Source organism: Python bivittatus, unplaced genomic scaffold (genome assembly GCF_059951505.1).
Source record: "Python bivittatus isolate LINGU-HERP-01145 unplaced genomic scaffold, Pbiv_v1 ctg000610_np1212, whole genome shotgun sequence".
Taxonomy (NCBI): domain Eukaryota; kingdom Metazoa; phylum Chordata; class Lepidosauria; order Squamata; family Pythonidae; genus Python; species Python bivittatus.
Window position 1 is genome coordinate 11,473,476 of NW_028277088.1, and position 14,038 is coordinate 11,487,513.

The following is a 14,038-nucleotide window of genomic DNA, read 5'->3' on the forward strand; positions in this document are numbered from 1 at the left end:
CTTCCTACCAGCAAAGGTTGAGAGCAATTGCTGCACAAAATTAGTAGATCTCCATTTCATCATTGCTGTGGAAATGTGAACTTACTTAATGTAACTTGACGTTAACAGTTAAGGATCAAAGTGAAATGCAATGAAAGCCCCAGGGATCTGGTCAACAGGTGTTCAACTTTAGATAACTCCAAAGAGTGACAAATGTATCATGCACAATATTGCTATTGTCTTGCTTTCACAATCTTCTGTGGACCTTGACATGAGAAGCTACCTTCTCATTGCCTGACCAAAAGCAAAAGGAGAATTTTCTCGTAAATGCTTATCTTTGGCATATTTCTGCCTGCTCCATAGCTCAAAATGAAACAATGGATCCCTTTCTGCCCTCTTTGGCATTCACAAAGATGAGTGGAGCAGGATAAGATTGGGGATAACCATGAATGATGACTGGCTAGTTGAGCTGTGCCTGGCTACAGGTATTTTCTTTGAGTTATTGACCTAATCCTGATCCAGTTTAGGAAACAAGCTAAAAAAAGCGAGGTATAAGTCAGTGAAGCCCGTTCACTTCCTCCAGATGTTTAGAATGCAAAAATTCAGTTTAATCACCAGGGCTCTGTCCTCTGCTACTTTAACTTCTCTTTTGCTTGTATCGCCTTTCTACTAACTCCTGCTGATCTTCTTCTGCACCAATGCAAATCCAGCACCCCGTTTTGAGTTGCTGTAAGGAATACAAACAAAATCAACCAGCCACATTCTTTAAATCGGCAGTGTTGGGGGATTTGCCACATTGGCTGGTCAGACGTTCCATTGCCACACACAGGGAGCCACTAGTAGGACGCCTAACAGCTGTCCAGATACGGCCCTAGGATGTTGCTTATCATTCCTTGTCCCACTGCTTCAGGCCTTTGAAAGCTGCTTGCTGCTAGCTGAAGCCCGGGGCCGCTATGAGGAGTTTTGCATCCCGATTTGTGTCTTGCCTGCAACTATTAGCAATAATGTCCCAGGCACTGACTTAAGTATTGGTGCTGATACTTCCCTGAATGCCATTGTAGAGGTAAGAGAGCAAATGTTCGGCCCAGATCTGGGATGGCAAGTCTGAAAGCTTAGAGTGCGTGTGTTCAGGAGCCTTTTATGTTTTCATGGCACGAAGGTAAGATCCTAGGATTGATTGATTAAGTGGGTGGTCTGAAACTCATCGAGATTCCTTCACATTAGCTTTTCCAGACAGATTATCCTGCAGAATCCATTGCTGGTGTGCCACGTGCATAGGGTAGGGTTTAGAACAGTGTTTTTCAACCTTGGCAACTTTAAGATGTGTGGACTTCAGCTCCCAGAATTCCCCAGCTAGCCATGCTGGCTGGGGAATTCTGGGAGTTGAAGCCCACACATCTTAAAGTTGGCAAGGTTGAGAAATACTGGTTTAGAAGATGTATGAAGCCTGAATCAGGCAAAATGTACACTCCTGCTGATACCACATCATTTTAGTTCTCCATTGTGACACAGCTGCTTAAGAATCTGGCTTTAGAATGAAAAATGCCAGTGTCAGCATATTCACCTAAGATCCCTGTCTGATCTGCTGGAGCGGCATTTGCTTTTTCAGTGGCGAAGATTCCCACCGGTTTGTTATTTAATATTAGTCTGTCAGAATAAGTATGAAGTGGACATGTGGTTGATGTGGGGGGCCAGTTGAATTGAATGTGCGGCTTGACAGATACTAAGTTGCTCATCTGTGTGCCCTCCCTCATATTTCCTTGGCCAACTTTTTCTCCCAGCATTCCCAAGGGCTGCAGAGCAGGGGAAGGAGGCAAAGGAGGGTGGCTTTGTTGAACTCTGCTCAGTTTGCAGAGAGGAACTGAGATATGGAGTTTATCATCACAGGCACAAGACCATGATGAACAGACATTCTGTCCCAGACAGACTTCCAGAGCATTAGATCATGACCCCAGAGTGCAACACTTTCCAAGGATGAAATGAGGGACTTCTGCCTTGGGTTATTAAAGAAGTTTGCCCTTAAGCACCACATATTTTTGTTTGCTTATTTGGGGTGCCTCTTAGGGGTTGAGATTGAGCCAGCGTGGCTGCCATTTCATCCGCTTTGTATATTTCAGTGGCTTATTTGTTTCTGTTTTTCAGTGTGTGATTCATCACCCTTTGATGGAGGACAAGATATTTTTCTCTAGCTGTCTTAGAAAAACAAGCCAGACACCTGAGAATCAAGTGCAGTCATGCAGTTGATTTCTTCCTTTTTTTAATGCCATTTTTATGCCAAGCATTTCATAGTTAACATTATGGCTAAAATGTGAAAAAATGGTAGTTGGCATCTAGAAGGCCAGGAAAGGAAAGTTAAGCATTTTTAAAATAACAATTTCTGCTTTTGTGTTGCATCGTAATTATAACGTGTCCACAAGTGGAATACTTGTAGCCTAGATGATACTAAAATGGCTTTCAAAGGTGGGAAGCCTATTTTTGTGTCAGTTGCTAACAGATCTTCCTTTGATAGACCTGTGACCGAATCAAGCTATCAGCAAGCGGGACAAAGCGACGTGTGTTTATCATTGAGACCATGGGAGGCTACTGCGGCTACCTGGCTAATATGGGGGCTTTGGCTGCAGGTGCCGATGCTGCGTATATTTTCGAGGAGAAGTTCGACATTCGGGAGCTACAGGTAGGCAACGTCTTATGAGAAGGTCGTTTCCACATTGGTGGGCTGGTTCACACTTTTATGAACTGCGATATCATTGTTTGGATGTTGATAGTTACATTAATAGGCAAGATCTACCTCTTTGGTTATATCTGAGCTGGCTTGCATCTGCAAGTCATCAGTTGATATGATAGCCATCAAGTGATAAGTGGGGTGTGCATGGACCTGTACACAGTGTTAGTTAAGACTTAGTGTCAGGACTATAATTCGCCAGCAAAAGTTATTCATCTTGTCAATATTATTAAAAACTCCCTCCCTCCCTCCCTCCCTCCCTCCCTCCCTTTTTTATGGCCACATACTCTGCAAGTGGTAGTCTTTAAAGCCCTTCATTGCTTGGGGCCAGGTTACTTGTGAGATCATCTGTCCCCAATTGTTTCTGCCCATGCTATTTAATCTGACTAAAGAGTATCCGCTGGTGGGGCCAAGACGATGAGCCTTTTGTGTTGCAGCACCCACCCTCTGGAACATCATCCCTCCAGAGATCAGACTGGCTCCAATCCAATTCTGATTGATTTTGACCAAGATCTGATTTTCTGCTTGGGCCTTTGGCCTTGAGAGTGAAGGAGCCCGTTCCTGGCTATGCTGATGATTGTCGATGATCCTTCTTGGCTACCCTATATTTTAATTTTTGTCTATGTCTCTGTTTTTTTTTTTCTTTTCATATTGTTAACTGCCCAGAATCATTTATTGAGACGGGCGGCCACATAAATAAATAAAGGGATCAACAAGTTAAAACATTAAAAATGCATCCACCAGGCACACATATAGCACCAGGAACAGTAACTCACATAACACAACTAACATGTCCTAACAGCTCATGTAACCTCCTAGCTCAGTGCTGGGCAGGTTGTTCAGGGCTTTTCTAAAGCCAACAGGGTTGGTCAATGAATCTATTATATGGACAATTTATGTATTTAAAACCCTAAAACTCCTATTTACATTGACCTCCCATTCTGCATTCAAAGCATTTTCCTAATCCACTATTACTTTGTTGCATAAAGCTGGCAAAATAAATAGTACCACTCTCAAGAGTTAAACTTGGGTAATTTAATTTAATTTAATTTAATTTAATTTAATTTAATTTTTAAACCTGTATGCTGCCCAACTTTCAATGACTCTGGATAACTCAAAACAATAAAACAAAGAAATTATAATAAAATCAATAAACATAATGGTGACTACCGAGAGGTCCTTTGGGAACCTTCTGTTTAGATTGTCTTTTAAAATAGTTTATAAATTCTCATTGGTCCAGAATTAGATTATGAGATTATTAACTGGGACTGGAGCTAGTGATGACAAGACACCTACATTTTGTTAACTATTAGTCCAATGTTTGAATAGTTCCAAATCAGGACCTGCTCTTTCACGCACACCTATCCAACTCTTCGGGTCTTCCAAATCCCCTGACAAAATGAGCAACTGCTAAGGAGAGGGATGGTACCCAGTTGATTTACCTGCCTTCTCTGTGGCTGCAGGTTTCTCAGTTTGTGTGTTTCTGTGGCTACCCAGCTATAGCAAATCAATGAATAGATAAGGTGCAATATGATAACAATATGTACTAGGGATCTCCCTGCAGTATTTGGGATCAGCTAAGGTCTCCAGATCATTGTTAAGGCAACCCAGTTGCAGTTGGGGCAATGCTGGTGGTTTACTTCAAGCTACATAGAGTTCATGGTGGTTTTACTGCCATGTAGGAGTTTATGGAACCACAGAACTGGTCAGAAGGCAGGCTGTCCCTGTAATCACCACCACCATCACCTCTTCCTCCTCCTCCTCCTCTAGAATTTTTTAGAATGTGTATGGCTGCTAAATAAAAAAAGACTCAAGGTGATCTACAAAATTTAAAAGTTCATAACACCCACAGCCAACATGCTTTGAGCTTATCTGTGGCTGAGCCATGAACTTAAGTTGAAGTTCCTCATTCACTCCTTAAATATTGTTTGGAGAGGATGATTTATTCCTTCTTTGTGTTCAAAAGACGGACATGCTGGTTTTCCCAGTTTGGAAAGAAATTCTATTTATTTTGTAGGCCAATGTGGAGCATCTAACTCAAAAGATGAAAACCAGCATTCAGCGAGGTTTGGTGCTGAGGTAAGTGGTGCCTGACATGTTGTGGGGAGAAGGGGGAAGAGGCAAATATTTTTCAGGTCTGAAAGAATACATCATCCTCTGAAAAAGACCAAAAAGTACAGGCTCAGACTTTGGCATTTCATAATAAAGGATCTAGGGCGCAGAAGCACCATCTGAGATTTTAGAATTCCTGTAAGCCTAAAGCCAGACATTTCCAGAAGTTACTATCAGAATGTAATTTTCAGTGAGACAGAGAGGAAAAAACAGACTTACATAGCAGACTGGAGACCAGTCTTGATAATTATATTTAATAAGTGGGGTGTGTATCCCCTTAATCTGATCCAATTCATTGAGTCAGTTCAAAATAATTGAATTGCTTCCATTCAAAAGGATGTTCCTGTTTAGGACAATCTGAGCATATTGGTTGGAATCATTAGATTTTGGAGAAAAAAGTACATGCCCCAAAGCAAGAGATTTGCAAATTGATTCACAGGTTTGACTGAATCAACCTCAGGATAATATCTCCAGGTTGATTTTTGCATAGGCCCAATATTTAATTTTAATTTAACAGACTTGTCAATGGAACTATACCAGTTTTGAGGTTTTGTCCCGGCCCTACCCAATTTTTTTGAAGTGCGCTCTGCGGTGCATCAAAAACCAAGTCCGCTTTGCATTCTAGAAAAAATTGCACACCCCGATAGAGAGTTAATTAGAACTACGTAACTGATGCGTGGAGGACTCCTAGCTGTCAGAGGAGACAATGTTTGGCTGGATCATCCAGTCATTCCACTTGATGCAGGCAGAACTAGCTCTAAATTCAAATCTCTTTCCCTAGCTTGAGACTGTGACTGGAGCGCTGCTATAAGGCAACAGGCAAGGGTGAGATTTCCGTACTTCTTGACTGCCTTTATTTTAGATCAGTGTTTCTCAACCAGCAGCTTTAAGATGTGTGGCTGGGGAATTCTGGGAGTTGAAGTCCACACATCTTAAAGCTGCTGAGGTTGAGACACACTGTTTTAGATGGAGTTCTGGATGTTGCTGGAAGTTGCTGGAATAGGATGACCTATTCCAGTCACAAGGGTGGGCCTCTGTGCCACCTTGGCAGTAGTCCAGATTTGTCAGGGGCATGCTAGAGGCTGGGTGTTTTTCGCTTTGACTCATTTTCTGGCTGCCCAACCTTTTTATATGCAAACACATACATACACTTATCTCTTGAAAGAAAGTAGGCGTAGGACCTGATAATGCCTTCCAGCAATAGTGCTGAATGCACCTGAATCCATGACTTCTCCGAAAGGCGATTATCTTGGGAACATGACATTTGCTCTGTTTTTTGCCCTTTAAAGCTAAGCAGGTCTGGATCAGGGCAACGTCTGCATGGGAAACTAATCTGGCTGGCTGGGGAATTTCAGCCACCCCAAGTACTTGTACAGAAATACCGTAACATAGAAAAGTTGCATCAAATAAATAAGCCGTGCTTCTTTGGGGATTACACAGGAACGAAAATAGTAGCGAGAACTACACAACTGACTTCATTTATCAGCTCTATTCGGAAGAAGGCAAAGGGGTTTTCGACTGCCGAAAGAACGTGCTGGGTCATATGCAGCAGGTGAGAATGGCTGAGTACTCCAAGTTGGAACAAGAGGCTTGAAATGCTTCTTCTAACGCAATAAGAGCAGTGCAAATGCCCCAAATAGGTTGGAACTATATACAAAACCAGCCCCTGATCACGCTTTCACAGCTGGGTTTCTGTATCCCTAACAGCAACCTGAGTCTCTGTCTGCAGTCTGTAGGGTAGATGGGTTCTCCGTGTTAGTTGTTGCTGCTTAATTAGCATTAAAGAAGTTTAATCTCCTCCAGTAATCTCAGTAGCAATTGTTAAGTAGGTGTAATGATTTCATCAGTGACTAGAAGGCATTCTGCAAAGCTTACGTGACTATCTCAGTCTCATTCAAGTCCCAGCTGACCTAATCAGTCCAAATGGTGTAGCTCGTGCACTAAGAGACTAGAGGCCAATATTTATTAGGAAAATAAATCAGAAGAAATGAAAATTATCAGGGTATGCATGGTAAATATTCTGTGACCCACATAACCAAAGTGATTATTTGGTTGTGATTCTCAATAAACTAGCATACTTCTCCCAGCTGGCACGCTCTAGCTGTGTGTGTGGATTGAATCATTTGATTTATACCCTTTCAACTCTAGCAGGTACTCAAGGTGGCTAACAAAATCTGGAAAAAAAGTGGAAAGACATTCAAACTAAAACTAACAGTTAAAAGACTAGTGAAGCCCCAAAAGTTATTTCCTTGATCTCCAATGCAGTCAACAGCCAGTGCTGGCTGGGAATTGTAGGAGTTGAAGTTTCCAGGATAGCTGGGGGGGCACCAAGTTGGAATGAAGAATGAAGAATGTGAACACATCTTCCCCGCGTGGGAGACATGCCTGCACCGGGCTATGTCTCATCCTGTGCCTAAATGTGAGACAATGAATCTTGTGCATGTTTAAAATTAGAAAGAGTCTGGTAGCACCTTTTCGTATTAATTCATTTTATTAAAAGTCACAAGCTTTCATATACTAAAGCTCACTTCATCAGATGCAATGGAGCGGCTGGACTGATATAGGATTTAAACTGGAATCAGTCTAACTGCTCCATTGCATCTGATGAAGTGAGGTGTGTAAAATTTGTTTGTCTGAAAAAGTGCTGCCAGACTCCTGATTTTGATTACTATAGATGAACATAGTTCTCTTCCTACAGTTGTGCATGTTTCTAACTCATAAAGACATCATCATAATTTTCCCCCCAAAATCTGAAATGTACACTTCATTGTTAAATTAAGTGTTGAATTTCACAGGGTGGTGCCCCTTCTCCATTTGATAGAAACTTTGGGACAAAAATTGCAGCAAAAGCTATGCTGTGGATCTCTAAGAAACTGAAAGAAAGCTACAGAAGAGGTGAGGAAATGTTAGATGCATTTTTCATTGCGTAGCTGAGCGCACCAGCTGCAAATTGCCACAGGGACCAGGAAGCTTGGGCACCATGGATGGATATTAAATGGAATGTTTGCAATGCATCTAAGTTAACCAGATGTGTTTCTTCTTCCATGTGTCTTGATTTCTGCAAAAGACAATCTAGTATAGACCATGGTTGCCCTGTTTGTTTTTCTTGACTGGCTGGTAAGATTGGATCTGTGAATGACACCCTTCCCATTCTTTCCAAATATCAAGTTCAGGCATCTGTGTTATAGAATAAAGGTACTAGGGGCCCTACTAACACAAAGACTGATGTGCAGCAGAAATTACTACAAGATACAGCTCCCAGACTTTGATACAGAATGGGGCACAGATCACTGCTGGAGAATCTCTCCATCTGACCCTGCTGGGAAAGAGTGTGGTGTTAGTAATCTTTGGATCACCACAATAGAAACCAACATCATGGGCCCATTTTGTCCCTGGGTGTATCTCTGGTATGCTAATGTCCAGGTTTTGGATCCCTCCAGGAGTGTCATCTCCAAATCAGACGAGGAGTTGATGATTTTCACCCAGATCTGGTGTAATGCTCCGTGACACTCATCATAATGTTAGGCCTAAGGGAAACAACTGGGAACTGCTGTTTGAGAATACTTTTATCTCAGTAGGAGCAGACTCTGCTTTATATGCCTAAAGGGCAATTGACTAGAAGGAAGTTGGTACCATCTAGGAGAAGAGCCTTTTTCCCCATAATGGCATGTCATCAGTTTGGTTGACCTACTGCTTGTCTTTCGGAAGCACGTTTTGTTCTGATATGCTTTATGCTAGTTCTGCTAGTAATTTTTTTTAAAGCGAATATTAATACATAACATTATAGAAGGGTATTATTTTGTATCTATGTATGTACACACACACACACACACACAAACACTTCTATAATGTTATGTATTTGTTAGATTTATGTCCTGCCTTCCATTCAGGAGCTCAAGGTGGCATACAAAGTGCCCCCTCCTCTTCTTTTTCCCCACAACCACCCTGTGAGTTGGGGTGGGATGAAAGTGACTGTCCTTCTAAAGTCCTCAGATTTGTGATGTCGGGATCCTCCCTGCCCAGTACTCTCCTCAAGTTTTAGGTTCCTGAATATGTTTTACAAACTAATAGGCAACCACAATTTTAGTTACAAGTATTCTTCCTTTCTTGTTTCTCCCTGCTTGCCGTGGCTACATGGATCACAGAAGAAGGTAATGTTGTTTATTGTCTCTCCATATTATCAGCACCGGACAAAGCAGACCTTACTATAGTGTTGAAAAAGTTCTATTTCTTTTTTAAAAAACTAGTTTTGTTGAACGAATGTTCGTTATCAATTAACCCCAAGTTTTTGGACTTCTCTAACACTTTTTCCCTCCCATGTCATCTTTTTTGGTTAATATGTACCATTTTGTTACACTTTGTGTGGCTAAAACTAGTTTTTTTCCCCCACCAATAGGAAGGGTGTTTGCCAATACTGCGGACTCTGCGTGCCTTCTAGGAATGCGTCTGAGAAACCTCGTTTTCCAGCCTGTGATTGAGCTACAGGATGAAACAGACTTTGTGTAGGTCAAAGTTCTCCATATTATTATAGAACAGCCAGCCCAGACCTGATGTCTCCACATCAGTTGAACTTTAATTCCCAGTTAGGAGGACCAACGTCCTGTGCATCTGCAGGTCATCAGCTGAGAAAGGTCACAGGTGGAAAAGAGGACAAAGCATGTGCTCAGGGCATTATTCCTTGGTTGGTGTCAGAATGCTGCTGTAGATGCCTTGCGTTGAACCAGTTCAGAGTTGAAGTTCCCATTACAAAACAGTTGAGATTGTCCTATCCAGATTCCCCATAGCACAAATGGCTTCCAGATTGAGTTTGGGGATGTTTTTCAGCAAGATCAATTTTGTGTAGGCATTTTTTTTCCCTGCAGCCCAAGTTGCCTATGGTAACATTAATTCATGCTTCCCTGAGGCTGCAGTTCTCACTTGCCAGGGCTGTCTGGGTGGAAGAGTTGGAGTTGCTCTTCAACTGAAAGAGGTTAATTCCAATTCCAGAAGCCACTGGGGGGGAGCTGTATGGTAAAATGATCCAGTTAGGCTCTGCTGCTTTTGTAACATTATAATTCAGTTCCTGAAGTCAGTCAGTCAATCATAGATTCATTCATTTATTACAGTGACCCATCTTGAGAAGTGGTTTATCAGGACTTTGAAACAGGGTTATCCATGGGGAAGGGGAAGGTCAGCAAAGTCAAGATGGTGGACAAGAACACGTGATTGAAGCCCCATCTCTTGTTTACATGCATGCCCTGCTTGCAAAAGCCTTCACTTGGGCTTTCTCAGAGCTTTGGCCAGTTTCAGAGTGACCAGTGGTTTGGCTCAGTCTGATGGTGCTTTCGACCATGGGATCACCTTGCTTGAGCAGGACAAACCTGGATTTGCAACATTTAATTCACAGAACAGATGGAGTGAGCCCTTCTTAATGCTGTGTTACTGTTACAAATCTATTTGGTGTAGGGTTCCCCAAAGTATTGACCAATGGGACTATTCAAGGGATCGGTGTTGTTATTATTTGTAGTACTATTCAAGTAGTATTTATTAAATAATTTCCATATAATAAGTGTTTGGGGGTTGATGAACAATCTGAAACTTCATGAAGAGGTTGATGAGCTGAAGAATTGGGGGACCCATTTTCATTATAAACTATCTGCTACTTATTAAGAGCTGGGTGACACAGATTCCCCCATCTTTCTCACTAGTAAACATTCAGCTGAAAATTGCCACATGTGCTGCTTCACGAATGGGTGGCACAATTGTCTTACTGTTTTTAATTGGTTTTGTTATGAGCTCCCTCAGATTATTGTATGTGAGACAGGAGACCATATAAATAAATAAAACGTCTTGGTTTCAGCTTGGGTAGAAGCCTCAGTTGCTCGCAGATGTTCTACTAGAAACGTCTAATGGCAATTTCCTCCCCTCTCTTGATCCACAGGCACCGAATTCCTAAGGAACAGTGGTGGCTAAAACTGCGTCCCCTGATGAAGATCCTGGCCAAATATAAGGCCAGCTATGATGTTTCCGACTCAGGTCAGCTAGAGCACGTGCTTAGACCAAAGGCATCAGAAGCCTGAGACTGGGACCCCAGGATGTCATAAATTGAACTCTTTCTCCATTGTGTGTCGACAATGCTTTAGAATATGTGTTACAGCTTCTTTTTTGTAACATCTAAGTTATTGTACCAGCACTTTATGTGGGAAGCAAAAACTTCATAATCTCTCTGTTCCTGGTTATTTTTAGGCTTCATCTACACAGAGGGACACTCTAGCGCAGTGTTTCTCAACCTTGGCAACTTTAAGATATGTGGACTTCAACTCCCAGAATTCCCCAGCCAGCATGGCTGGCTGGGGAATTCTGGGAGTTGAAGTCCACATATCTTAAAGTTGCCACGGTTGAGAAACACTGCTCTAACTTAACAAAGAAAACCCAGTTACCAATGTGTTCCTTATGAATAATCTGTTCAAAACCGGTTCTATGCACTCAGCGTGATACTATTCATCTCTTGCACTTTTACCACATAGTGTTTACACTCAAAAGCATAGTTTTGTGTAATAAACAGTAAGAGACACATATGCGATCCAGCCAGAATAAAATACTGTATTGCCATAACGTTTGGGGTCTTTTGTTTAAACGCCTTGTTCTCATACAGCTTCCACCAGACTCAGCCTTCCCACCCTCGTTCTTCTCCAGCTGTCCTGGGCCTTCCTAGGGGAAAACTTCCAACCCTTTCACAGCACATTTGCTGGGAGGCTTATATTTAGGCATCTAGTACTGGGACTTTGGGATGGAGTGTATGCGCAAGCCAAGCTGTTCTTCCAAGACTTGCCTGTTGCAATCATTTTCACTCCAAGTGCTTAGGCAACTCTAGTAAAAGGGAATGAATAAAAACCACCTAATTGGTAAAGAATTACGAATGGCCTGCAGAGTTTCAAAAGTGCTTTGATGGTGCTTGAAGCACTGCTTCGGAATTGCTTCATGAAGCAATACAGGTAGTCCTCGCTTAACCGGGACCGGCAACTCCATTGCTAAGTGACGTGGTCGTAAAGCACAATGTCACATGACTGCCGACTTACGACAGCAGTTGCAGTGGTCCCTCCTACCAGCTGCCCCATAGACTTTGCTTGGACTGGGAGTTGAAATCCACATATCTTAAAGTTGCCAAGGTTGAGAAACACTGCTCTAACTTAACAAAGAAAACCCAGTTACCAATGTGTTCCTTATGAATAATCTGTTCAAAACCGGTTCTATGCACTCAGCGTGATGCTATTCATCTCTTGCACTTTTACCATAGTGTTTACACTCAAAAGCATAGTTTTGTGTAATAAACAGTAAGAGACACATATGCAATCCAGCCAGAATAAAATACTGTATTGCTATAACGTGGCAATCACATGACCATGGGACGCTGTGGCACTGTAATTGTGAAAGGGTTGCCAAGCTCCCAAATCGGCAATCACATGAGACAGGGACACTGCGACAGCTGAAACTACATAAGTCTCCCTCCTTCAGCACCGTTGTAACTTTGAACGGTCACTGAACGAGGACTACCTGTACACCCACTGCCCCTGTCTCTAAAGTGGCTGTGTTCCTTCATGCGCTCTGCTGCCTTCAGTTCTAGGAGCTGGAAAAGATTTCTGCAGATGTGCCAATGCCTCTTTCTGACATTTTCTGCTGAAGATTTTGAGGTAAACCTCAGCCTTCTTGCATAGCAAAAGCAGCGCTTCTCAACCTCGGCAACTAAGATGTGTGGAACTCCCAGAATTCCCCCAATTCTGAGGCAACTGGGGTGTTCAGGGAATTGAAATCCACACACCTTGAAGATGCCAGGATTGAGAAGCACTGCTGTGAACAATTATTATTTACAGTCACACCTTTTACTACACTGAGACTCTCGGTTCGGAATCCAGACAGCCCCTAGCATTTGGGAACTTTTTAATGTAACAGTGACTTCTGTCTAATCTTTTTGCAAAAGAAGTGTAACACTGAAGTTGTAGAACAAGCAGTGTGGACACAATTAGAATGCTCAAAACGTCCTGTACACACTGAATGTCTGACAACACAACACACAAAACCTAAGGTGAACAAAATATACCATGTTCACTGCAACAGAAAGTCCTATGTCTGATTCCTCTCTTCCCCAAGGTTAGAGCTACTTAAATCCTGCTACAAAAGCCCCGTTAGGCAAGGTATCCTTAACATGAGGCTCTAACTTGCCCAAGACTGAAACACAAAATAGGAAAGTTAAAATCGATTATATACCTTTTAAAAAATACTTTATTAACTGACCATGATCTAAGGCAAATGGACTAAAAACAATTCCACAATTTTATAAATAGGTGAATGCTACTGCAGTGTTTTGGGGGGAATCTAGCTGAAATTAGGACCAGTTGTCATTCAGAGCCAGAAATGGCTTAATCTGGAATAACTTCATAATTGCTGCAGTCAAGACGAAGATTGGGGGGCAGAAAGAATGTGGAATTCTGCGAGAGTCTTCAAATCAACTTACTTTTTCAATAAAAACCCTACTGCAGTATCAAGCTCTTTCGGAATGATGTGATGCAAATAATGTCTTGTCCTAACAGTACTTTAAAGTCCTTTTTCACAAAATTTATTTTGGGAGACATTGTGTGAGTTGCACCTGTTGGATTTCCTTCGAAGGCAGACCACAGCAGGTTGCTTTATCGTATAACCCAGGAAGGGTCTTTGGCAGTGTCTGGGTTATCCGGTCCAAGAATTGCCAGTCCCCTTGTGCTCTTCCCAGCAATGAGGTACCTGAAAGTATAAAGGCATCTATTATTCCAACCCGAAATGCAGGCAGACCAGTCTTCTCCAGTGAGAGAGAGTCTCATCTGATCAGGATGGGGACTGAGAACATTCTTCACCCCACAGAAGGCACAACCTTCCTCTCCTTTTCATAGACAAAGAATGAAAAGGGAGGCCATTACTGGTGAACCGTCCAATAATTTATCCAAAATTATTAATTATAACTCTCCATGGTTCTTAATAGGGGAATGTGACAGCTTCATCTCACAAGACTAAATGATGCTCCTTTGAATGTACAGACATTCAGAGGTATAGTACAAATTAACAGAAAACACCTTGGCCATATCATTCATCTCTCCATCCTAACTGACTTGAAATCTCAGCATTTCTTCTCCACTTTCCCTATTGCTGCTCCCTGATCAAACTGCTTGGCACTCAACTTTTTCTGCTTCTAAGGAATACTGAGCACCTCCTAGA

At 42.1% G+C, this 14,038-nt stretch overlaps 2 protein-coding genes across 6 annotated transcripts in view; one reads left to right on the forward strand and one right to left on the reverse strand.

The window, feature by feature from the left end:
• The window catches only part of PFKP (phosphofructokinase, platelet), a 59,658-nt gene extending 48,251 nt beyond the window's left edge, over positions 1 to 11,407 (forward strand). For 2 of the 4 annotated variants that reach the window (XM_088150604.1, XM_007422010.3), the window contains 7 exons: positions 890 to 1,042; positions 2,489 to 2,653; positions 4,719 to 4,780; positions 6,254 to 6,365; positions 7,609 to 7,708; positions 9,210 to 9,315; positions 10,734 to 11,407. In XM_088150604.1, the coding sequence (XP_088006730.1) occupies positions 890 to 1,042; positions 2,489 to 2,653; positions 4,719 to 4,780; positions 6,254 to 6,365; positions 7,609 to 7,708; positions 9,210 to 9,315; positions 10,734 to 10,872 (837 nt within the window). In that variant the 3' untranslated portion in view covers positions 10,873 to 11,407. Of the gene's footprint in view, positions 1 to 889; positions 1,043 to 2,488; positions 2,654 to 4,718; positions 4,781 to 6,253; positions 6,366 to 7,608; positions 8,655 to 9,209; positions 9,316 to 10,733 lie in introns of those variants that run through there. The other 2 variants (XM_007422009.4, XM_088150603.1) reach the window with 2 other exon arrangements.
• The window catches only part of PITRM1 (pitrilysin metallopeptidase 1), a 37,709-nt gene continuing 34,861 nt past the window's right edge, over positions 11,191 to 14,038 (reverse strand). For both annotated transcript variants that reach the window (XM_025175654.2, XM_088150602.1), the window contains exon 27: positions 11,191 to 13,570. In XM_025175654.2, the coding sequence (XP_025031422.2) occupies positions 13,477 to 13,570 (94 nt within the window). In that variant the 3' untranslated portion in view covers positions 11,191 to 13,476. The remainder of the gene's footprint in view (positions 13,571 to 14,038) is intronic.